General features: G+C 41.4%; 1 protein-coding gene across 3 annotated transcripts in view; it reads right to left on the bottom strand.

Annotated features, from left to right (window-relative positions):
• EPG5 (ectopic P-granules autophagy protein 5 homolog) overlaps positions 1-25,530 on the bottom strand; it is a 140,679-nt gene that overhangs the window by 70,540 nt on the left and 44,609 nt on the right. For all 3 annotated transcript variants that reach the window (XM_023207621.2, XM_023207620.1, XM_023207619.1), the window contains exons 14-23: positions 16,275-16,439; positions 13,807-13,926; positions 12,881-13,140; positions 8,523-8,663; positions 7,278-7,422; positions 6,873-7,070; positions 6,185-6,295; positions 4,392-4,514; positions 2,987-3,153; positions 1,175-1,396 (exon numbers count right to left, since the gene is read on the bottom strand). In XM_023207621.2, coding sequence (XP_023063389.1) covers positions 1,175-1,396; positions 2,987-3,153; positions 4,392-4,514; positions 6,185-6,295; positions 6,873-7,070; positions 7,278-7,422; positions 8,523-8,663; positions 12,881-13,140; positions 13,807-13,926; positions 16,275-16,439 — 1,652 coding nt within the window. The remainder of the gene's footprint in view (positions 1-1,174; positions 1,397-2,986; positions 3,154-4,391; positions 4,515-6,184; positions 6,296-6,872; positions 7,071-7,277; positions 7,423-8,522; positions 8,664-12,880; positions 13,141-13,806; positions 13,927-16,274; positions 16,440-25,530) is intronic.

Below are 25,530 nucleotides of genomic sequence, written 5' to 3'. Positions count from 1 at the left end.
ACAGAGAAAGCCTTCCACTGCTTAAGGCTGGTTAAAAAGAAGTTCTCCTTCAACAAGCAACATAAGGGGAGAAATCATTCTGGAGGCTGAGAGAGAGCCCTAAAAGGTTGAGGGCAAGTAAACCTGAGGCCTCAGTGCTAGTTGAAATTGGGGCCTCATCGAGCTATTGGGTATTCAGGATTAATTCTTAAGAGCCATTTTTATTCAGTCTTATTTGTAAGACTAGTATTTGGTTTATATCAAACTTATAAATGAAAGATGAAGGAATAGTGTAAAAGGAATCCAAACCTACCTTCAGAGTTCTTAACCTTTTACAGGAAGCAAATATTGTACCCTGATTTTTATAGGGCACATATTTTTGGGAGATTACTAGACCCCTCATCCTAGGTGGATCCCTGAATCCGGTGGAGGATGAACCAACTTAAAGAGCCCTGCCTCAGTCATTTGTTTCTTTTGAAGAGCTATTCTAGGCTACGTGTGGTGGCACACACCTGCAGTCTCAACTGCTCAGGAGGATCACTTGGGCCCAGGAGTTTGGGGCTGAGGTGCACTATGATCGTCTCACTATGATCGTGCCTATGAATAGCCACTGCACTCCAGCCTGGGCAACATAGTGAGACACTCTTTCTTAGAAAAAGAAGTATTCTAGCAAGGTTTTTTTGAAATGGAGTCTCACTCTGTTGTCCAGGCTGGAGTGCAGTGGCATGATTATGGTTCATTGCAGCCTCGACCTTCTGGGCTTAAGAGATCCTCCCATCTCAGCCTCCCAAGTAGCTGGGACCACAGGTGCATGCCACCAGGCTTGGCTAATTTTTTTTTTTTTTTGTAGCGATACGGTCTCACTATGTTGCCCAGGCTGTCTAGTAGGCTTTAATCATTGTTTACCTGCTATGATAAAATTTAGTTTATTTCTGTTTTTACACAAAGAAGTAGAAGAGGATTTATCACTCAGGCTACAGGAACTCGACACAAGTACATCCAAACTGTTGATTCAGTTCTCTTGAGGAACATAAAAGAGAAACATTTCAAGATGCAAATCTACATCAAAGCCACCTTCCATACTCAATCTAACCATGTTAAGAGAATAACACCCAGCAGTTTGTAACACAGTTAACTGCTCCAGCAGTACCTGTGCTGCAGACAACAATGTAAGAGGCTAAATAACCATACTCACCTCACCAGCTCCTTGTGCAGTTCTGGTGAAGTCAGGTAACCAGGGGTGCCAGACTGACTCTCTGGCAGCCCTTCACTGCCCTCTGCTGGAACACGGAGGGCCTTGCTTGCAGCATGGTGGAAGTCAGCCACCTCGGTCAAACGTCTCTTCATTTCTTTCAACAAACTGACATGAGCAGGACTTTGAAAAAACCTTCTTCCAATACAACCATCTATGGGTAACCTTAAAAAAACGCAAGCACAGATCTATAACCTTTCAACACAAGATGTACTTTCTGTATGGCATAAAATAGCAGTCAATTAGCAAGGCAATTTACTGTGATTGTGGATATACACCATTAAATTAATACCTATTATTTCTACCTCAAAGATTATTTTGATGGTCCAAGAAGATGGTGTATATGAAAGTAGTTTTAAAAAGTGTGAAATGCTACACAAATTTAAGACATCATCACTACTTAGAGGTACAGCATAGATAAAGATGTTCTCTATTCTTGAAGAACTTGCAATCTGGCAAAAACAAAAATAGAAGTGACTAAAGAATCTATCTAACTTTTTATCTATCTAGCTATCTATCTATCCATCCATCTATCTATCTATCTATTTATACACACACACACACACACACACACACACACACATATATATAGATAGATCCTTTTTTTTTTGAGACAGAGGCTCGTTCTGTCACCCAGGCTGGAGTGCGGTGGCAAAATCTCGGCTCACTGCAACCTCTATCTCCTGGGTTCAAGCGACTCTCCTGCCTCAGCCTCCCAAGTAGCTGGGATTACAGGCACGTGCCACTGCGCTAGGCTAATTTTTCTTTCTTTTTTTTTTTTTGGAGACAGAGTCTCGCTCTGTCGCCCAGGCTGGAGTGCAGTGGCCAGATCTCGGCTCACTGTAAGCTCCGCCTCCCGGGTTTACGCCATTCTCCTGCCTCAGCCTCCAGAGTAGCTGGGACTACAGGCGCCCGCCACCTCGCCTGGCTAGTTTTTTTGTATTTTTTAGTGGAGACAGGGTTTCACCGTGTTAGCCAGGATGGTCTCGATCTCCTGACCTCGTGATCCGCCCATCTCGGCCTCCCAAAGTGCTGGGATTACAGGCTTGAGCCACCGCGCCTGGCCCAATTTTTCTATTTTTAGTAGAGATGGAGTTTCACCATGTTGACCAGGCTTGTCTTTAACTCCTGACCTCAAGTGATCCTCCCACCTTGGTCTCCCAAACTGCTGGAATTATAGGCTTGAGCCACCATGCCCAGTCAATATCTATATATTTCAAATGAGTGAGTTAAGGGGATGAGGAATTGAGGCAGGAGCTAGAGAGCAATGGTTGGTAATAGTGGATGGCTCTGGCTGGGTGGAGTATCTTCATATGAATCCCATGAAAATGCTGAATATTCCCAACTACAACCCATAGGTGACAGACACAGACTGGCCTTTGTTCACACCTGCACCACTCATCACAAGGTCCCCTCCCACAAGCCCCATGACGGTCACACAGGCAGCCTTAGTTTGAGACAGCTGTTGTCCCTTTGCATCTCCAGAAGTTCTGTGTGAAACCTTGCCCAATCCCAGGGTGTTGTCTTCACTACACTGGTCATGGAAGATGGTAAAGAGAAGCTGCCACAAGACACCACCAACTCAAAAAAGATCCAGTCTAATAAATGTCAAATATAGAGACAGACAAAGAGTCCTCACCAGAGATCACCAAAGAATGATTCCAATTCACACTCTACAGTCTAAGAACACATAGAAAGAGAGCAGTGCAAAGGCAGAAATGGACTCACAGAAACCTACAATACTGGCCACCATACCCATACTGTGGTCCTGGGCGGTGAAGATACAGAAGGAAGAACTTCTGCCAAATGAGTGGCAGGAGAGGGTGATCAGAAGGCGTGACCAGAGCCTGGTGGGCCCAGCGATAAATCAGCAACCTCTGGAGGGATGGCACGATGGGGAGCTTCAGCTGGGCCTGGGCTTTCTACAGAAAAGGAAGGGCTCTGAGTAACCACAAAATGAACATAAATGCAAATAGTTAACTCTTTCTAAGTGATCCAAATGAAACATCAAACATTCTGTTTTCAATTCAATAATATATTTTTTAAAAATCATATAAAACTCACCTCTCCAATCCACTAGTTAACATTTTAACCTCCTTGGTAGCAAGACATGTAGGGCAGCTTTTATTCTGTCAAAACACTTCACAGACCCCAGAATGGGTATGGGTCTTAAGAGTCATCTAGTCTAACCTCATTTTCATTTCTGAAATTCCTTGGCAAATACAACGTTATAGTGCAAGGGAACAGAATGAAATGAAAACCAAACGTAAAGCCGGGGGCAGTGGCTCACACCTGTAATCCCAGCACTTTGGGAGGCCACGGCGGGTGGACCACTTCAGGTCAAGAGTTCAAGACCAGCCTGGCCAATATGGCAAAACCCTGTCTCTACCAAAAATAGAAAAATTAGCTGGGTGTGGTGGTGCACTCCTGTAATCCCAGCTACTCAGGAGGCTGAGGCTGAGGCATAAGAATTGCTTGAGCCTGGGAGGTGGAGGTTGCAGTGAGCTGAGATTGTGCCATTGCAACATTCCAGCCTGGGCAACATGGGAAGACTCTGTCTCCAAAAAAAAAAAAGTAGATGTGACTATGTGACCGTCAAACTTTAACAATCTTTTGAAAATTCAGATTTCAAAAGGACATTCAAGAATGCTGAATTCTCCGACAGGCTCTGAAACCCAAAAGCAAATTCTTTAATAGGCTCTGAAACCCAAAAGCAAAATCTATACTAAAATAGAAGGTTCTTTAAAGCCTTATTCCAGTCTTTCCCACACATTAGTAAGCCTAAGAATCAGCTGGGAGTTTTAAAAAATAAACTCCTGGTCCCACTCCAGACTCAGAGACTCCAAATCTCAGAAGGTGAGGTCTAGGAATCTGCTTTTTAACAAGCTCTCTAGGGAATTCTGATGTATGTGGGAGCCAATGGCAACCCCTGTCACATGTGCAATGATCCACCCTTCAAATATTAGGTTGAGACTCTTGTTAAATGAAACTTGAGAAGCAAGTACTCTTCAATTACACAGTTTTGAGTACTGGTTTGGTTGCTGAGCTTTCCAAACATTCACAACAAAAGAAGACACAAAAGCCCAAAAGCTACAGGCGAATCCATCAGCAAAAGTGTAAGCCACCTTCTACCACTCAAATGCAGAACTGCCATTTGTACCTTCAGAGCTTGGTCAGGGGTGAAAGCAGAGTTTATCACCAACTCCCCTTCGATAACTCTCCGGAGCTGGGAGTCCTCCTCAAAGATGGATTCCACGTTGAGCACTGTCCAGGCAAACCAGACCTACAATGACACCAGATAAAAGGGAGGGGAAGGAGGAGCTTGCCCCACTGACAAAATACATCCTGATATTCCACATTTATACTCTCTTCCTATCTCAATCTCAATCAGCAAATATTTGCAGTTTCTAAAATTAACACATTTTTATACCCACCTATATTCTTGTCACAGATATAAATTTAAATAAAATAGATCATTGGAAAATGTTACGTTCCTTTGGAAAGGCTACTTTAGTGCAAGAAGATGTTCATTCACTCCATATTTACTGGGCAAGATCTGTGTGGAAGAGAGACAGGAAAGAGCACCAGGCAGGGGCTCTGTCTTTAAGAAGTTTTCCATCTATTAGAGTAGACAAGACTAATATGTAAGTAACCAAAATGTGAAGTTGAGCAGTGGCAAGGACTGAGTCAAGGTGAAGTGCTACCTCAGAGAAGGTTCTATGTAGAGGTCAGAGGGAAAGGCATGCTGGTAAGAGAATCCGCTAGGCAGAGACAAAAAGAGGAAAAGCCAGGGATGTGTCTAGCTAACAGCAAGGAGTTTGTTCCAGCTCAATCCATGAGAGGTGGGAAGAAGAGCAAGAAGTAAGACGAATAACAGGTTGAAGAATGTTACTACTGATTTAAGTGATGAAACAGACATAATTTTATATACAAAGTGTAAGAGGTGGTAATGATAAAAATAATGCTGCTGATGATGATGACAATAATAATGGCTAACACTCAGTAAGCACTGGCTACGAGCTAAGAACTGTTCTAAATGCTTTACACACAGGTGCCATCATTATTCCCATTTGACAACTGAGAAAACTGAGGACAGAGAGGTAGGCAAGCTGCCCAAGGCACAGAACTAACAAACAGCAGAACCCAGATTGAAGCCCAGGCTGTCTGGCTCCAGCGCCTACTCTAAAGCTCTCTGCAGTGCTGCTGGGCAGTCTCTGCAGTCAGCTGGCTGGAGTCTGATTAAGAGCCGTCTATTCCTGAGATAGCCCTTAATCCCATGAACCTCAGTTACAGCTAGGCACAGTAGTGTGCCTGTAGTCCCCAAATACTAGGGAGGCTGGGAGCAGGAGAATGACTTAACAACAGGAGATTGAGACTGGCCCGCGCAACAAAGTAAGGCCGGGTCTCCAAAAACGTTTTTTAATTTAAAAAAAAAAAAAAAAGAACCTCAGGCTGCACGCAGTGGCTCACATCTGTAATCCCAGCACTTTGGGAGGCCAAGATGGGCAGATCACCTGAGGTCAGGAGTTTGAGACCAGCCTGACCAACATGGAGAAACTCCGACTACTAAAAATACAATGCGCTGGGCATGGTGGCGCATGCCTGTAATCCTAGCTACTTGGGAGGCTAAGGCAGGAGAATAGCTTGAACCCAGGAGGCAGAAGTTGCAGTGAGCCAAGATCGCGCCACTGCACTCCAGCCTGGGCAACAAGAACGAAACTCCGTCTCAAAAAAAAAAAAAAAAAACACTCAGTTAACTCCTCTGTAAAACAGGAATGGCAACAGCACAACCTCAGCAAAGGGCTACTACAAAGATTAAACGAAAAAGTATACTTACACTAGAATAAGGGCTAAATAAAAGTTAGTTTAGACTATTAGTAATTTCTTTGCAAGGATGATCATGAGATTAAAGTTCACAAAGATAACAAATGGTCCTCTCAGTCAGTTTCCTACCTGAGTAGGTGTAGCCAAGCCCTCCACAAAGGAAGGAGTGATGTTGCCTGCCACAATCCAGTTCACCAAAGATGAGAGCAGACTCCGGTCACAATGGTAACCCAAGGCATTCTACACCAGGAGATGTGGAGCACAGAGAGGAGGCTTTAAGAAAAATCTCATCAATGACCTTTACAAGAGTATCAGCAACTGTCTTACTACAATACAAGATTCTGATAAGACAGAGATTTCAAGGATGTGTCCACCAGCAGCAATAGTCCAAGGCAGAATCAATAGTCCAGAGCCAAATCTAAAAACTGTATTTGGGGGAATCTTTTTGGAAAGCTACTATACTTAGGCCGGCCGCGGTGGCTCACACCTGTAATCCCAGCACCTTGGGAGGCCGAGGTTGGCAGGTCACCTTAGGTCAGGAGTTCAAGACTAGCCTGGCCAACATGGTGAAACCCAGTTTCTACTAAAAATACAAAAATTAGCTGGGCGTGGTGGCTCACACCTGTAATCCCAGCTACTCAGGAGGCTGAGGCAGGAGAATCGCTTGAACCCAGGAGGCGTAGGCTGCAGTGAGCTGTGATCATGCCATTGCACTCCAGCCTGGGCAACAAGAGCGAAACTCTGTCTCAAAAAAAAAACAACAAACTACTATATCTAGCCAATCACTGAAAGATAAATTTTCTAATAGGTTTTTTACCTTATGTTGCTGGTAGAGTAATTTCTGTATGCAGTCTTCCTGCATCAGCTGAAAAGCTGCTTTACACAAGTGGTCCATGAGGAAGAGGATAGGTTGTTCTCGGTACCAGAGATGCTGGCTTATGAGAGCCTGAACCCAGAACTCCAACACAGCAACGGGGCCCACTTCATTGGGCTGAGTGCTTACAGATATGTGTGCCTGTGGAGAAAAGGCTCATGCGATGGGAACGATAACAACCAGCCTCTCGTTTTTTAAACAGCAATAAAATAATATCTACCTCCACTACAAAGCCCAAATCTACTGCCTTTCTTGGCCAAAAGCACACCGAGCCAAGTGATCTGAAATGACGAAAACATAAGCGTGCTAACACTAGAGGTGTGTTTAGGGGCTTGCAAGGGCCCTCACCTGGATCATGCTGTTGAGAAGTTTCACATTGTCCCCATGGCTGGCTCCTGTCAAGTGCTGTGCCACCTTGTGGGTGACCTGTTGTGTGACACCCTGAGGGACACCGCTGTCCAAGTGTAGGAACAAGAGGAGGTGCGACAAAAACCTGCCAAGCACACAGGAGGATGCACTTTACCTTCCAATCAGGAGTCAACAGAATTTTCCCCAGCTAATTACTTATGAGGAAACAAAAAATTCCTAAATTGGTCCCATTTTTTGACCAAACCACTATTTAAGAAGGGACTCTAGAAGAATAAAGTTTTCACATTTAACATGGGTTGAAAAGAATTCTGTCTACCCACAGAGGTGTAAGAACAGATCCACGACACACAAACACATGCAAGTTAAACAGCATTAGGAGAAAGACCCAAAGGCACCACTCTTCCCTCCTCACTCCCCACCTCCACGAATAAACGCAGAGATGTTTCCAAACCATTCAGTTTCCAAACCTGCCTCATGCCCAGGGTGCCGATTCTTAAAAAGGGGTTGAGGGGTTGGGTGAGTAGTTCCCTGAACCTAACCCATTCCTACTAAAGTAAAATCCCCAGGGGAGAAACCTGGGAATCCATATTTAATAAGCTCTTTTGGGCAAGTTGGAGACATACTGCTTGAAAAGACACACAACAGGAAAACTGTAATGCTCCCCTTGTGCCTTTGGATGTACTTCATGTCCCCACAGAACAGGGCTCCTCCACAGGGGGTGAGGCCTCACCTCCCCCTTCATCACTCTTCATGAGGCCCCAGCCAGATGCTTTACTCTCTACTCCCTAGACAGGTTGTTCTCTTCCCACCTTCCTATGCATCTTATCTGTTGGCAACACTGCACTATATGCACCGTAAACAATTAAAAACAACCTTTTCTATTGTTACAATGGCAAAGCCATTTGCTGCTCAATATCAGAAGCACAATTCCCAGAATCTCAGGGAAAAAACTGCTCCTTCATATACTTCATAAGCTTTAATAAGCAATTCAAAGTTATAATAAATGAAAAGGAAAAATATCTTTCATGGTAATAAAACTGGAGTCATTATTAGAATCACTGTTCATCAACCTGCATTCTAAACTGGGGTGCAGAATATTTTTGCCCCATAATACACTGTTGAAATAGCATTCCCTTTATTTTACTTAAGAAGTCAGAAGACACAGTCATTTGTACTTGCTGGACTGTTTAAGAGTGTCTCCTGCCACAAATGGAACACACTTACTGCTCATTCTTCAGAAGGTAATACTGGCAAGGGTAAAATAAAGGTAGAATCTTATCCAGGACATGGACCACTGTTCTCAAATGTCTTGACTGGACCAGAACTCCCAACAGTGGGATGCCTTCTGCACAGAACTTCTCAATGCTACGGAAAAAGAGAAAGGCAATGAATATACAAGGTAGCTGGTTCATAAAATTCTGTTCTTCCAATGAGTTATGAGCCTTCAATACCTTGGGTTATCTCAGGTCTCCAGCACATGTTTTATACCCAATCTTCACACAGAAATACTAGACCCCAATCTTCACACAGAAATTCTAGAATTGCAAAGGAACTTAAAAGTTAATCTGTATTTTCATTTTATGGATGAGGAAGGTGAAGTATCATGCCCAAATTCACATAATTTCCTAGGGTAAGGTCAAAATGAGAACTCAGTTTGCACGTTTCTAATTCAAAGCACTCTCTACTACCATATTTTGTTCTCAAACAGAGCTTCTCCTAAGAGAACCACAGGGGCTCTCGTTGTCTGGATATTCCCGCAAGGTGTCACAGCAAAGAGGAGACTCAAAAGTGAGCTTAATCTGTCAGTACAGGTTGACTATCCTTTATCTGAAATGCTTGAGACCAAAAGTGCTTTCTTAGATTTTGGAACACTCAAATCATACTTATAAGCTGAGCATCCCTAATCCAAAAGTCCAAAATCCAAAATGCTCCAATGAACGTTTTCTTTGAGTGCAATGTCAGAATTCAAAGTTTCAGATTTTGGAGCATTTCAAAGTTTAGGTTTTCAGATTAGGGATACTCAACCTGCATAAACTACAAAATTCTGCTAAAACCAATTTGGCATAAAATGTTTATTATTCTCTGCCTCACTTCAAAGAATCTATCCTTAAAAAATAATCTCAAATATGGAAAAAAATGTAAAATATGATCCATGTAAAGATGTGCTTTTCAGGTTTATTTTTAACTCTAAAACTCAGAGGTAGAAAATAACTTAAGGAAATTTTAGAAAAATCCTTTCAATTGGAAATACTATTGCATCATTTTAAAATAATACACATGATGACCAAAGGCAATGTGGAAAAACACTTCTGCTATAAAGATACTGGGGAATAAAACATAAAATTTTATACTCGTGATCATAACTACCAGTAAAGAAGTTATTTGTGGAGGGGAATACATTGACAATGTCACAACAAAATAGTCATTGTACAACAGTGGCAGAAGTGAGTGGCTTTTTCTCCACTTTCCTACTTCTGCAGTTTGGTTATAACCACTTTAATTCTGGGGGAAAAAAATCATTTCAAAAAATAAAGTAATTGTGCAAAGGTTATGCCACAAGGAAACTACTTACAATATTAAAGTGAAAAACTAAGGATATAAAATTATACATACTTTTTTAAAAGATCAAAGGAAAAATGATGGATGAAAATAAACAGAAAAAAAATCAATGATTTTATGATGGGAAATATTCTGGGTGAATTTCTGACTACTCTTCTCTACAATGTCCATAATATTATATTCACACACAACTTACGTCCCTGCCTACTCCGCCCATACCTAAGATTGTTTTAAGTTACTTCTGTATTCTAGTACAACTAATCCCAAATGCCCACCATGGAGTTTTACACTAGAGATCAGCCCCGAGAGGAAATGCTCATTCTCATTCTCACTCCCATTCAAGATTCTGTAATCAGCACAAATCAAAAATTATCTTTAGAGACAGTCCACAGCAGTATCAGTGAATAAAGAGCTATAATCCCAGAATGGATACAAGAAATTCGAGAAATCATAAAACACTTAAGTTCAGATAACTGCACTCAAGAGAATCACGTTAGACACTGTTCTAGACATGTTACATGTGTTCTGACTCACTTAAGTCTCATAAAGTAAGTGTGATGTTATTAATACTCCCATTTTAGAGATGGGAAACCCAAAGTACAGGAAGCTGTTAATAACACTAGAGCTACTGGAAACAATATAAAGAGCGTCTTCCTAAGGACTCTTATCAGGTCTCCTCTTTTCCAAATCAATTCCACCTTCTTTTACTTGATTTGGCCCAATCAAACACCTGATCACCTCCATTCTCCAACATGGATCACAGGCATCACTGAGAAGTGTTTCCTCATCATTTCCCCACCTCTCCCCTTACCCACTCAGACACCTGACTCTCCTTTCCACATTCATTCAACCCACCAGCATTTGTTGAATACCTACTAAGTATAAGATCTGGAGATACACAATTGAACAAGACAACGTCCCTACCTTCATAGAGCAAACAGTCCATGAGGAGCGGGGGAGACAATGACAATAAAACACAGTGAGTGTGCTGTTCAGACTGTACAGGAGCTGCACGTGGCAGGAAATGGACCTTGAGCTGCATCTTCAACAAACTGTGGGCACTAAGTAACTATAACAGGAACACAACATCACTCTGCTCATTAGCCTAGGATGTTGTTTTAGTCCATGTTGCACTGCTATAAAGGAATACGAGAGACTGGGCAATTAAAAAAGAAAAAAAGGTTTATTTGAGTCATAATTCTGCTGGCTGGAAGACTGGGCATCTGGTGAGAGCCTCAGGCTGCTTCCACACATGGCAGAAGGCCAATAGGAGCTGGCAGGTTCAGAGATCACACGGTGAGATAGGAAGTGAGGAGGAGGCGGGGTGCCAGGCTCTTTTTAACAACCAGTTCTCATGGGAACTAAGTCAAGAACTCATTACTGAGAGGATGGCACCAAGACATTCATGAGGGATCAGCCCGCAAGACCCAAACACCTCCCATCAGGTCCCATCTCCAACAATGGGGATCAAATGTCAACATGAGGTTTAGGGGGACAAACATCCAAACTATGGTAGACGTCTTGTCTAATTTTAGACTCCTTTCCAAAACTCAGCTCTTTCACGAAGGTATCGACTCTACTGATCTCTCCTTCCTTTACATTCTTTCTGCTCAGCTTCTAAGTAGTTCTCAATCCAGGGTGTACATTAGAGATACCTAGAGAACTGGCCCCCAGCCCATTTAGGCCAGGATTCTCACCCTTTTCCCTGCACTGGGATTTTTAAAGGGCTCCAAAAGTAAATCTAAAGAACAGTAGAGGTTGAGAACCACTGTTCTCCACATACCATCCAGCCTGCAATTATATTCTATAGTACTGCTGATAATTTACGTCTATCATCTCAACTAAACTGTCAACAACCCGAGGGAAGCTATCAAACAATTCTGTATCACTCCAACTTCACAGAACAAGGCTGAAGACTACAGCTGATTGCAACTGGTATCCCACTGAAATTACACTTAATGCGGAACAAGATGTTGAAATGAGGATGCTAAAAAGAGTTACGGTGAGTCTAAACCACAAGAATCAGAAAGCACAGGTCAAAGAGTCTGAAGACAAATGAATAGACTAGAAAAAGATTAATGTATAAGAAAAGAATATTTAAAGAAAAGGATGTTTAACCAACTGAGAAGTCATTCATGCATTCAGTTATTTACTGCAGCAGATATAGTCTTCATCACTAGGGATAAAATGGCAACACAAGACAAATGCCGTTCCTGGGCACTTCTCTCCTAGAAGTTATATATAACTGAATCTCTGAGAAAATTAAACAGATTAACTATGATATAGTGTGATAAATGCTCCAGTGGAAGACATACAGACAGCTATGGGCTCTTATCAGAGAGGCATATGACCTGCTCAGGCATTTCATTCTTCTAGACAGTTAAGGGGACCTCTAGTTAAGAAAACCAAACACCGCATGTTCTCACTCATAGGTGGGAATTGAACAGTGAGAACACTTGGACACAGGATGCGGAACGTCACACACTGGGGCCTGTCGTGGGGTGGGGGGAGGGAGGAGGGATAGCATTAGGAGAAATACCTAATGTAAACGACGAGTTAATAGGTGCAGCAAACCAACATGGCACATGTGTACCTATGTAACAAACCTGCATGTTGTGCACATGTACCCTAGAACTTAAAGTAAAATTAAAAAAAAAAAAAAAGAAGCCTGAGTTGGGCTGCCATCAATTTTTCAAAAATTTTACTACAGGTGATCAATTATTTTTATTTGATCACAATTCTGAGGAAGAGAGTATGAATCTACTGCTGACATGAACCATGCACTCCAGGAGACAAGCAGAACTCTCTTCGTAATGTAACAAGGTGACTTGCCTGTACGAATCTGAAGTATGTGAATTTGGGCAGCATCTCCCCTTGATAAGCTGTTAATCAAGGATTATTATTTGGCCCTAATTACTCCTCAATAGGTTTGACAGAGGCCTCAGAACTTGGGATATGAAAGATAAAATTCTAGAACTATCTATAAGGTTCAGTAACCCTAGTGGTTCAGCCCAACACTGTACCTGTGGCCCACAGCTGTCATAGATAAGGCTAGATAACAGCCAATGGGCATGCCCGCTTTCACAGCCTTCAAGAGAGGATGAAACGTGGGTGACTCTGTCATGTCAGGCACAGTGATGGAGAAGGGAACAGCCGGACAATTCTGCTGTATTCCATAATCGTTTTTGTGCAGTTTTAGCCTCAAGATTAAATTCCAGGCCCATTGGTTAAATGAGGTCTCGGGCGTCTCTCCATATCGAACAATACTGGCCAAATATGAAACCTAAAACAATTATTTATTTTAAGCCACATTAGTCAAACACAAATTAAATCAGTAAGCTCCTACACTCAACTCCTTTTGTGACCAACAATGCCCTCAAAAGAGAGGAATATTCTACTTGCTGGTCTCCAATTAACGTTTATTGCACTATATCAAAGCAATTTCTCACTCGCAACTTCTGCTTACTTACTAGTCACTCTATGAACCTGATCTTAGCTCATGTAAAAGAAAAGTGACATAAAAGTTGATACTCAATGAATAGTGTGCTGATAAATAAGTTTAACCATCAGACGGAGGTCTCATTTACAGCACTTGCCAATTTTGGTGGTGTAAAAATTCCCACCATGGTCAATTTTAAGCTACCAATAGTTCAATAACCTGGCTTGCAAAGTTCCTAAAAATTTAAGTCAGTTTTCCAGAGCCAGTACAACCAAGCTCTAACACACCACTGTAGTTCAACTCAAATCCTGTAATATTAGAATAGTTATATAAAGGCTATTTTTTAAAGAAGAATCTTTATCAAACCATAGAAGTCAATTATAGCATCTTAAATTGCCAGAAATGTTCTTAGGATACCTAACGGTCAATAGTATAAGTTTATCATCTTTATTTCTAAATGTCTTGGGAAGATAAAGATTCATGTTTCCAACACAGAAGAGAAAGAAATACCTGCTTCATACTTTCAGAAAGAATCCCAGCATATGGCTTCTGTGCAAGGTACTTCTGGTAAGCTTCAAGAACCATTAAAGCCACTTCAGAATGGACTGCTTGATCCAAATGAAGGGTACCCTTTTAAAGAGAAAAACAGTCACAAACATACAACCTTGATTTTGTTTTCTTTTTGTAACTTTGAGTCAAAACATTATACAGAATAGTAAAAAAGGATCTTCGACGCAGAAGCTAAATGTTCCAAAAATCACATCCCACACAATGAAGCTACAAAATGAGAATAGGCAAAAAACTGTCAAGGGCCATAACACTGCACCTAGATAGGTTTGAACCTGACTTAACCTCTACTCCAGCCAAAAAGGTTATCTTTGAATGTCATACCCCATTCCACCTAAGAATCTCTACAAACACTTCAGGTCAAGGGCAATGCCACAAACCAGGAAGATGCTTAGTTAATTAAACAGAAAAATATTTAATAAACTGTCTGGGCATGATGGCTCATGCCTGTAATCCTAGCACTTTGGGAAGCCAAGACAGACAGATAACTTGAGGTCAGGAGTTCGAGACCAGCCTGGCCAACATGGTGAAACCTTGTCTCTACTAAAAATACAAAAAGTAGCCAAATGTGGTGGTGCATGCCTGTAGTTCCAGCTACTTGGGAGCCTGAAGCAGCAAAATTGATTGAACCCAGGAGGCAGCGGTTGCAGTGAGCCAAGATCGTGCCACTGGGTTACAGAGTAAGATTCTGACTCAAAAAAAAACAAAAAGAAAGATATTTAATAAATTATGTCTACATTCCCTTTTCCTGTTCTATCATTAGTTAAATAAGACACTCGGCAACACAGGTAAAATATTCCTTCTGGTGCCTGAAGTTGCCTATCAAATTTCTTACTCTATCTTCCTTTGCAACCTGAAAAAATACATGCTTTAAACCTTTCAGAAAGATGACTTTCCTAACTCTAACAAAGGCATGAGAAGACTCTCATGCAGCTCTTCGAAAGGAGAGCATGGGTGATTCTGTTCACATGCCAGAGAATGTGAAGGTGGAAAACAGCTCCCTGTAGCTCTTGCCTACAAGCATGTCAATGAGAGAGGGCCCCGATGAATCTATGGGCCGTCCCAGGTGGTCAAGGACACCTCAGCAGAAAAGCTCCCGGGCTTCAGTTTCCTCATCTGCACAACAGGTATCATGCTGTCCAGATGCAAGATGGCTTCCAGGACTAAATGACTTGCTCAGAACAAAACCTGTCAGACAGGTGTAAAGGGCTGAGTTTTCCGCCACTTTCCCTTTTAAATGTTAATCTTTTGATGGAGGAGCTAACAAATAAGGTCCAAGGTAAAGAGGTAGGGAAGGTTTTGTAACAGTGAATACCACTTGAAATGGATCTCTGAAGATACATGCTACAGAGCAAACCCTTAATAATAACCACACTACTGAGTACTTAATGTGTGGCAAGAATCATCCTAAACATCTTGCGTTTCCTCGTCTGTTTAATCCTTACAACAACTCTGTGTGCACTGGCAAGTGCCTGTAATCCCAGGTACTCAGCAGAAGGCTCTCTTAAGCCCAGGAGTTCGAGGCCAGCCTGGGCAGCATAGTGAGACTCCATCTCAAAACAAAACAAAAAACAACCCTGTGAGATACTGAGGTATGCTCATTAACATGAATGTTTACAAATAAGCAACCAAGGCCCAAAGAGTTTAGCAAACTTGCTCAGAGTCACACAGCCAGAAGGTGGCAGAGCTGGGATCAGAACCCAAGCAGGCTGGCTTAGAGCTCAGACTGTTAACCAATGCACAATGTTTCAGAAAACAACTCTGACAATGACATGCAAGACAAATTACAGGAGAAAAAGGAACCAGAGGCAGAAGAGGCAATTAGGAGAAACTAAAGTAGCCAGAGACAAAACAACAGATACAGCCGGGCACGGTGGATCATGCCTGTAATCCCAGCACTTTGGGAAGCCAAGGCAAGGCGGATCACTTGGGGTCAGGAGTTCGAGACCAGCCTGGCCAACATGGCGAAACCCTGTCTCTACTAAAAAATACAAAAATTAGTCAGGCGTGGTGGCATGCACCTGTAATCCCAGCTACTTGGAAGCCTGATGTAGGAGAATCGCTTGAACCTGGGAGGCGGAGGTTGCAGTGAACCAAGATCATGACACTGCACTCCAGCCTGGGTGACAGGGCAAGACTCTGTCTCAAAAAAATAAAAATAAAAAATAAAAACACATACACGTGAATAAGGAAAAAGGGAAGAATTTTCAATGTGGAACAATTTATCTTCATTTAATAGTTGCTCATTCTGCAAAAGAGAATTAAAGAGAAAATCCTAAACTCTGACATAGCTAAAAGAATTTGTAGACCTTGCAAATGGTACTCAAAAATGTTAGTGTTTTGAGAAAATCCTTCTTTGAAACGGATGCATGTACAACCTCCAGTCTCCAGGGAATGGTTTGAACACATACCTGTTTAGCAAATCCCCAATTCAGTCCTTCAAGAATAACACAGGCCAGTTTATTCTTCACCACTGTCAGGTTGTAATTCAGTAACCAATCCCGAATCACCGCTATCTCAGATGCAGAAGGTTGCCAAAGATACAAAGGCAATTCTTTAAATAAGTATAGAGAAACCTTATTAAAAAGAAAACAATAATCATTAAAATAAAGACTTAGAACAATGCCATATTACTACAGTATTGTATGATTAAACTGCTTATAAAAAATTTTCTCCAAAAGGAACTGGGGTTTTGTTTAATTTTTAGACAAATGAAATGGAATTCACGGACAACCAAATCAAGTGGGTATTAAAATTGATGACACATCAAAAGCACATTTTGCAATCCTTTGTAAACATCAATCTTTTTTAAATACTCAAATCAGTATGCTTCAGTTTAGGTAAACCACCATGCTAATGCACATTTTTCAAATCATGATAAATCAGGGGACAGTTATTCACTTTGCAAAAGAATTTAGCACTTTAAGTAATTATTCATTCTATGGCAATTAAAAAGATACTCTATTGGCTTCCAAGCCATCTAGGCCGGGGGTGGGGTGAGTAGGAGGGTGGTAAGATGAAACAAGATCAACCAAGAGACCAAGAGTTGATAGTTACTGTTAAAACTTGATGATAGGTCATTATACCATACTATTCTCATTACTTTTAAATGTATTTGAAATAATCCACAATAAAAAGTTTTTAAATCCTATTTACAGAAAGTCTACAGCACTACTTTTAAAACAACACATCCGAGTATGCAAATTAAGATAAATCTGGGCCGCGCATGATGGTTCATGCCTGTAATCCCAGCACTTTGGGAGGCCCAGGTGGACAGATCACCTGAGGTCAGGAGTTCGAGACCAGCCTGGCCAACGTAGTGAAACCCCATCTCTACTAAAAATACAAAAATTAGCCAGGTGTGATGGCATGTGCCTGTAGCCCCAGCTACTCAGGAGGCTGAGGCAGGAGAATCACTTGAGCCCAGGAGGTGGAGGTTACAGTGAGCTGAGATTGTGCCACTGTACTCCAGCCTGGGCAACAGAGTGAGATTCCATCTCAAAAAAAAAAAAGATAAATCTGAGTTCAGTTAATAAAGTTTGCTTCAAGGGAGACTGATCAGAAGAACAATTCATTTTACGATGTCTAGAATAGTGCTGTACAATGGAAAAACAATGCAAGTCATATGTGCAATTTTAATTTTTCTAAGAGCCACATTTTTAAAAGCCAAAAGAAACAAGTAAAATTAATTTTAATAATGTATTTTATTTAATCGGCTGTCCAAAATATTATCATTTCAACCTGTAACTATTAGATAGAATTGAGATGTGTTACATTCTTTTGTTAATACAAAGTCTTCAAACCTCAGTGAATATTTTACAGTTAGAGCACATTTCAACTTGGACTAGCCACTTTTCAAGGGCTCCATCTATAGCCACATGTGTCTAGCAGCACCATATCAAACAACCCAGGTCTAGATACTGGCATTTATCAGGTTCCTGCACTGTTCCAAACTGAAGCCAAAACAAAATTTTTAAATAGAATTTCAACTTTTATATTCATAAGGTACATGTGCAGGTGTTACATGGGTATACTGTGTGATGCTGAGGTCTGAGGTAAAAATGATCCCATTACCCAAAACAAAATTTAAAAAAAAAATAGTAGAAAGAGTGAATTTTAAAGAAACCACTCCTTTCCTTTTTAAATTCTTCTGTGTATGTTTACTTAATTACATTTTCGTGAGGATTCATTAATATAAGTCTTGGATCTTTCAAATAAAATGGTAAAATGAAAATTTCAAAAACAGAAAAGCCCTACTGTACGCAGCAAATATCTGACAGAAAGAGCAAAACAGTAGTGCTAGAACAATCAAGTATAGCAATGAGATCTGTCCAGAAAAGCATCTAGCCTAGTTATGTAAAATAATGGCATGGCATATATCTGTACATCATAGTGGTAGAACAATCAGTATAGCAATGAGATCTGTCCAGAAAAGCATCTAGCCCAGCTATATAAAATAATGGCTTGGCACATATCTGTTCATCACAGTGCTAGAACAATCAGTATAGCAGTGAGATCTGTCCAGAAAAGCATCTAGCCCAGCTACGTAAAATAATGGTATGGCATATCTGTCCATCAAGAATGAAAGTGAAGCTATCAGAAAAGACCCCAAGAGACATTAAAAGAATAACAAGAGACTACTATAAACAACTCTATGCCAATACATACAACAAGTCAGATGAAATGGGAAAAATCCCTTTAAAAACATATCTTACCAAAACTGACTCAGGAAAAAATAAAAACTTGAATAGTCCCTTATCTGTTAAAGAAATCCAATTGTTGACAGGCACAGTGGCTCATGCCTGTAATCCCAGCACTTTGGGAAGCCGAGGCAGGCAGATCACTTGAGGTTAGGAGTTTGAGACCAGTCTGGCCAACATGGTAAAACCCCATCTCTACAAAAAATACAAAATCAGCCGGGAGTGGTGGTGTGTGCCTGTAATCCCAGCTACTGGGGAGGCTGAGGCAGGAGAATCACTTGAATGCAGGAGGCAGAAGTTGCAGTGAGCCAAGATTGCCACCAAACTCCAGCCTGGGTGACTGAGCAAGACTCTGTCTAAAAAAAAAAAAAAAAAGAAATCCACCGTGTTGGCCAGGCATGGTGGCTCACGCCTGTAATCCCAGCACTTTGGGAGGCTGAGGCAGGTGGATCACCTGAGATCAGGAGTTCAAGACAACCCTAGCTGACATGGTGAAACCCTGTCTCTATCAAAAATACAACAATTAGCTGGGCATGGTGGCATGTGCCTGTAATCCCAGCTACTCAGGAGGTTGAGGCAGGAGAACTGCTTGAACCTGGGAGGGAGAGGCTGCAGTGAGCCAAGATTGTGCCACTGCACTGCAGCCTGGATGACAGAGTGTCTGTCAAAAAAAAAAAAAGAAAAAGAAAAGAAAAGAAAAAATCCAATGTATGGTCAAAAGACTTCCCACAAAGAAAACTCCAGACCCAGATGATTTCACTGGTAAATTCCATCAAAAAGTCAAAGAGGAATTAATAGTAATTATGCAAAAACTCTTTCAAAAAACAGAGGAGGAGCAAATGTTTTCCAACTCATGTTATGAAGCTAACACAGCTAAATCCAAACCTAATAAAGACATACCAAGAAATGAAATGACAGAGCAACATCCCTCATGAACATATGTAAAAACTGTCAACAAAATATTGTCAAATTGAATCTACCAATACCTCAAAAGAATAATACCTGATGATGATCAAGTGTTTTTTATTCCAGAAACACACAATGGCAGTTTAACATTAGAAAACCAGTCAGTGTAACTCATCAACTTAAGAGAATGAAGGAAAAAAATCATAAGATTATCTCATATGAATGTGGAAAAACCACTTGAATACTCATTCATGAAGAAAACTCAGCAAACTGGAAATAGAAAGATACTTCCTCAGCCTAATATAATGCACTTTTGATAGGAAATCAGGCAAGAATGTCCATTCTCACTAATCCTATTCAACACTGTAATAAAGGGCCTAGAGTCAATGCACTAAGGCAAGAAAAAAAAATAAAGGCATAACAATTAGAAAGAAGAATCCAATTAAGAATTCCGGTGACAGTTCTCAATAAAATAGGATTTACATAGTATGTTTTAAAATATATTTATGCTTTCACCAAAAGTAAAAGTATCACTAACTTTACTTGAAGAGGTTAAAGGAAAGATGCATGGATTTCACTATCAAAAATAGAATGTGTCCTCTGAAGTGGGCCAATTTTTGAAATTATACAGTAGGCCAAAAGAAAAATAAAACATCAATTTGCAGGTTGTCACCAAATAAATCTCTGAGTTTTATACTCTGGGATCTCCCAAAAGGTTTTGTCCTTATCAACACTTATCCTAACCCACAGCAATCTCTACACAGGATGTGCCTCATGCTAGACCTCTAGAACAGAAAGTTATCCTCAGACATACTCCAAGTGTGTCACTGAAAGTTCAGAGCCCCCAGCCACAGCTCACTCTCAGATTCTGGAGCTAGGGTCTGATTCCAGATTTGCCCAAGGTCACTGTGAAAATATTCAAGGCCATCATATCCATCTGAAAGCATGGGGGCTTAAACAACTTCCTCCAAAAACCTCACAAGTTCATAGAACACAATGGAACCACATGTATAAACCAGGAGTGTAGGCAACTTACACTGAAACATTGTGGTTTCAATTTTCACACTTAAAGTTAAGCAAATTTGTGGGCAAATTTACTACTAGAAGTATTATGGCCAAATTTAAAAAATAAATGTAGGCCGGGCGTGGTGGCTCACACCTGTAATCCCAGCACTTTGGGAGGCCGAGGTGGGTGGATCACGAGGTCAGGAGTTCGAGACCAGCCTGGCCAACATGGTGAAACCTCGTCTCTACTAAAAATTAGCCAGGCGTGGTGGTGCGCGCCTGTAATCCCAGCTACTCGGGAGGCAGGATAATCGCTTGAACCCAAGAGGCAGGGGTTGCAGTGAGCCAAGATTGCACCACTGCACTCCAGCCTGGAGACAGAGCAAGACTGTCTCGGGAGAAAAAAAAAGGAGCTAAAAACAAGAAAAACACTTGAGAAAAATGTCATGAGCTCAAACTGAAAGGAATCATATGATCCACTGTACATTTCTCCGGAATTCATCCACTAATCACTCAAGAAGAAGCAACAGAAAACTTCCTACTGTATTGAACTGTATATGAAAAGCTTTTTATCTCAATATAATCATCTTGCAGTAGCATACAATGTTTTTCTTAAAAGGAAAATGCACCATGTACTGCCATTATGGAAAATAGTATGATGGCTCCTCAAAAGATTAAAAATAGAATTATGACATGATCCAGCAATTCTACTTCTGAGAATATGTCCGAAAGAACCGAAAGCAAGGCCTGAAAAAGATGTTTTTATATCCACATTCATAGAAACGTTATTCACAATAGTCAAAAGGCAGAAGCAACCCAAGTCCCTATCAACGAATGAATGGATAAACAAAAAGTTATACACACACAGACACACACACACACACACACACACACACACACACGCACCAAGGAATTATTATACAGGCTTAAAAATGAAGTAAATTCTGACACATACTACAACATGGATGAACCTTGAGGATATCATGCTAGGTGAAATAAACCAGTCACAAAGACCACACATTACATAGTTCCATTAATATGAAGTGTCTGAAATAGGAAAAAATCTAGAGACAGACATTAGATTAGGGCTTAGGGCCCTAATCTATGAAAGTTGCTTAGGATCCCAACCTAAGAAAGTTGCTTAGAGCTGAAGAGTAAGAGTAATAGTTGGGCCAGGCACAGTGGCTCATGCCTGTAATCCCAGCACTTTGGGAGACTGAGGCGGGTAGATCACCTGAAGTCAGGAGTTCAAGACCAGCCTGACCAACATGGTGAAATGTTGGCAGCAAGCCCCCCAAAATCCGGCCATAAACTGGCCCCAAAACTGGCCATAAACAAAATCTCTGCAGCACTGTAACATGTTCATAACGGCCCTAACGCCCACACTGGAAGGTTGTGGGTTTACAGGAATGAGGGCAAGGAACACCTGGCCCGTCCAGGGCAGAAAACCGCTTAAAGGCATTCTTAAGCCACAAACAATAGCAGGAGCGATCTGCGCCTTAAGGACGTGCTCCTGCTGCAGTTAACTAGCCCAACCTATTCCTTTAATTCGGCCCATCCTTTTGGTTCCCATAATGGATACTTTTAGTTAATTTAATATCTCTAGAAACAATGCTAATGATTGGTTTGCTGTTAATAAATACGTGGGTAAATCTCCGTCCGGGGCTCTCAGCTCTGAAGGCTGTGAGACTCCTAATTCCCACTTCACACCTCTATATTTCTGTGTGTGTCTATAATTCCTCTAGCACCACTGGGTTAGGGTCTCCCCGACTGAGCTGGTCTCATCAAGTGGCGCCCAACGTGGGGCCTCAAATCCAGGTTGAAGGGTCGCCAGAGCGATGGTTAGAATGGAAAACTAGCTGGAGGACACCCGAGTACTCTTAAAACAATCCCCATGGTGAGTAGGAAGGGGAGCTCGGAAGCATCAGAGTAACAGTGGGACAGGTGTGGGGTCTGGTTCGTTCCCCCTTGGAACTTTTTCACACTGATAATGAGGAGGAAGGAGAGTATAGCAAAGTAACAGAAGAGGTTACAGAGCATGTTTATTTACCAGCTAAAGCTACAGCAGCAAAAGAAGGAGAGGTTCATCCCTACCCTTCTGCACCCCCTCATTATTATTTTGAAGAAAAAGACCCTCCAGATTTTTCTTTTCTGGAGGACACTGGGCGAAAAGTAGTTGTCCCAGTGACTGTTCGAGCAGCACCTCGAGTGACCACTCTTAGTTCTATTCAGGTAGGACTTCAGAAAGCTAGACGAGAGGGTGATTTAGAGGCTTGGCAGTTCCCTGTTAGAACACACCCCACAGATCAACAGGAAAATATTACAGATACATTTGAGCCTTTTCCTTTCAAATTACTCAAAGAATTTAAACAATTTATAAATCAGTATAGACCAGGTTCTCCTTTTGTAATGGAACCGTTAAAGAATGTTGCTGTTTCTACTCAAATGATACCTACTGACTGGGATGCTGTTACTCAAGCTTGTCTAACTCCTGCTCAGTTCTTACAATTTAAAACTTGGTGGGCAGATGAAGCTTCCATTCAGGCTGCTCGCAATGCCCAGGCCCAACCTCAAATTAATATAACTGCAGACCAACTTTTGGGGGTTGGTGGCTGGGCCGGTTTCGATACACAAGTGGTCATGCAGGATGATGCCACAGAACAGCTTAGAGGAGTGTGCATTAGAGCTTGGGGAAAAAAATCACTTCAGGTGGGGAACAATACCCTTCCTTTAGTGCTATAAAACAGGGACCAAGAGAACCATATGTTGATTTTATAGCTCGGTTACAGGAGTCTCTTAAAATTGCAGATTTGGCTGCTCAGGATATAGTGTTGCAGTTATTAGCTTTTGACAATGCTAATCCCGAATGCCAGGCTGTTCTGCGATCTATCAGAGGGAAAGCATATTTAGTTGATTATATCAAGGCCTGTGATGGTATCGGAGGTAATCTGCACAAAGCTACTCTGCTAGCACAGGCAATGGCAGGGCTGAGAGAGGAAAAAGGAAATACTCCATTTCCCGGAGCTTATTTTAACTGTGGGAAGCATGCTCATACTAAAAAGAATGTAGAAAAAATCAGCGAGTCAGGCCGCCAGATAGAGGAGAGAAGAAAATTGTTGAGCCTGAAGTATGTCCAAAATGTAAAAAAGGAAAACATTGGGCTAATCAGTGTCACTCTACGTTTGATAAAGATGGGAACCCGATTTCAGGAAATGCCATGGGGGCCCGTCCCGGGCCCCGTTCTAAACCAGGGCATTTCCAGCTCAGGCCATTCCCTCACCCCTGTACAACGTCTGTCCCCAACCACAGCTGGTAGTGCTGCAGTAGATTTATGCTGCACAAAAGCTGTGAGCCTTCTGCCTGGGGAATCCCCGCAAAAGGTCCCAACAGGAGTCTGTGGACCCTTGCCAGCAGGCACAATAGGATTACTTTTAGGAAGGTCTGGTTTAAGTTTAAAAGGCATACAAATACATACAGGAGTCATTGATTCAGATTACAATGGGGAAATTCAAATTGTTGTATCTACGTCTGTTCCCTGGAAAGCAGAGTCAGGAGAGCGCATAGCACAGCTCCTGACTGTGCCGTATGTGGGAATGGGAAAAAGTGAAATTAAATGAACAGGAGGATTTAGAAGCACATATAAACAAGGCAAAGCAGCTTATTGGGCAAATCAAATTACTGATAAACGTCCTACCTGTGAAATAACTATTCAGGGAAAGAAATTTAAAGGTTTGGTAGATACAGGAGCGGACATTTCAATCATTTCTCTACAGCACTGGCCGTGCACATGGCCAATTCAACCCACTCAATTTAACATAGTTGGAGTTGGTAAAGCCCCTGAAGTATATTAAAGTAGTTATATTTTGCATTGTGAAGGGCCCGATGGACAACCTGGGACTATTCAACCACTTATAACTTCTGTACCTATAAATTTATGGGGAAGAGATTTATTACAACAACGGGGAGCACAAGTTCTAATTTCAGAACAATTATATAGTCCTCAAAGTCAACATACAATGCATGAAATGGGGTATGCCCCTGGTATGAGAGTAGAAAAAAATTTGCAAGGTTTAAAAAGTTCCTACCAAAGATTAAGATATCATTTTTGATGGTGGCCATTGTTAAGCCTCCAGAACCTATACCTTTAAAATGGTTAACAGATAAGCCCATTTGGATAGAACAATGGCCACTAACTAAAGAGAAACTGGAGGCTTTGGAGACATTAGTTACTGAACCATTAGAAAATGGGTACATAGCTCCAATATTTTCTCCTCAGAATTCTCCAGTTTTCATAATTAAGAAAAAAATCAGGTAAAGGGAGAATATTAACTGACTTAAGAGCTATCAATTCAGTTATACAACCCATGGGAACATTACAGCCAGGATTGTCTTCTCCTGCTGTCATTCCAAAAAACTGGCCTTTAATAGTCATAGATTTAAAAGACTCTTTCTTTACTATCCCCTTAGCTGAGCAAGACTGTGAATGGTTTGCATTTACAATCCCTGCAGTAAACAAACTGCAGCCCGCTAAGTGTTTTCATTGTTTTACAGATGGGGTCTACTAACGTAAAGCTTCTTATTCTGGAGCAAAAGGTAAAGTTTTCCAGACGCCTTATACTTCAGCTCAAAAAGCGGAGCTTGTCGCTGTAATTGAGGTATTGACTGCTTTTGATATGCCTATTAATGTGATTTCTGATTCTTCACATGTGGTTCATTCCACACAGTTAATTGAAAATGTTCAGTTACTATTTCATACAGATGAACAACTGATGACTTTATTTACCCAACTGCAAACAGTAGTTAAGAGTAGAATGCACCCAAAAAGGGTATGTCACTCACATTAGGGCTCATACACCTCTTCCAGGACCTTTGACTGAAGGGAATCAAATGGCTGATCACCTAATTGCTAATGCAATATCTAATGCTAGACACTTTCACAATTTAACCCATGTTAATGCCTCTGGTCTCAAACGTAGATACATGACCTGGAAAGAAGCTAAAGCTATTATCCAGTGATGCCCAACTTGCCAAATGGTACATTCCTCATCTTTTACAG

Source organism: Piliocolobus tephrosceles, chromosome 18, assembly GCF_002776525.5.
Source record: "Piliocolobus tephrosceles isolate RC106 chromosome 18, ASM277652v3, whole genome shotgun sequence".
Lineage (NCBI taxonomy): Eukaryota > Metazoa > Chordata > Mammalia > Primates > Cercopithecidae > Piliocolobus > Piliocolobus tephrosceles.
This window is presented reverse-complemented; position numbering and strand designations above follow the sequence as displayed.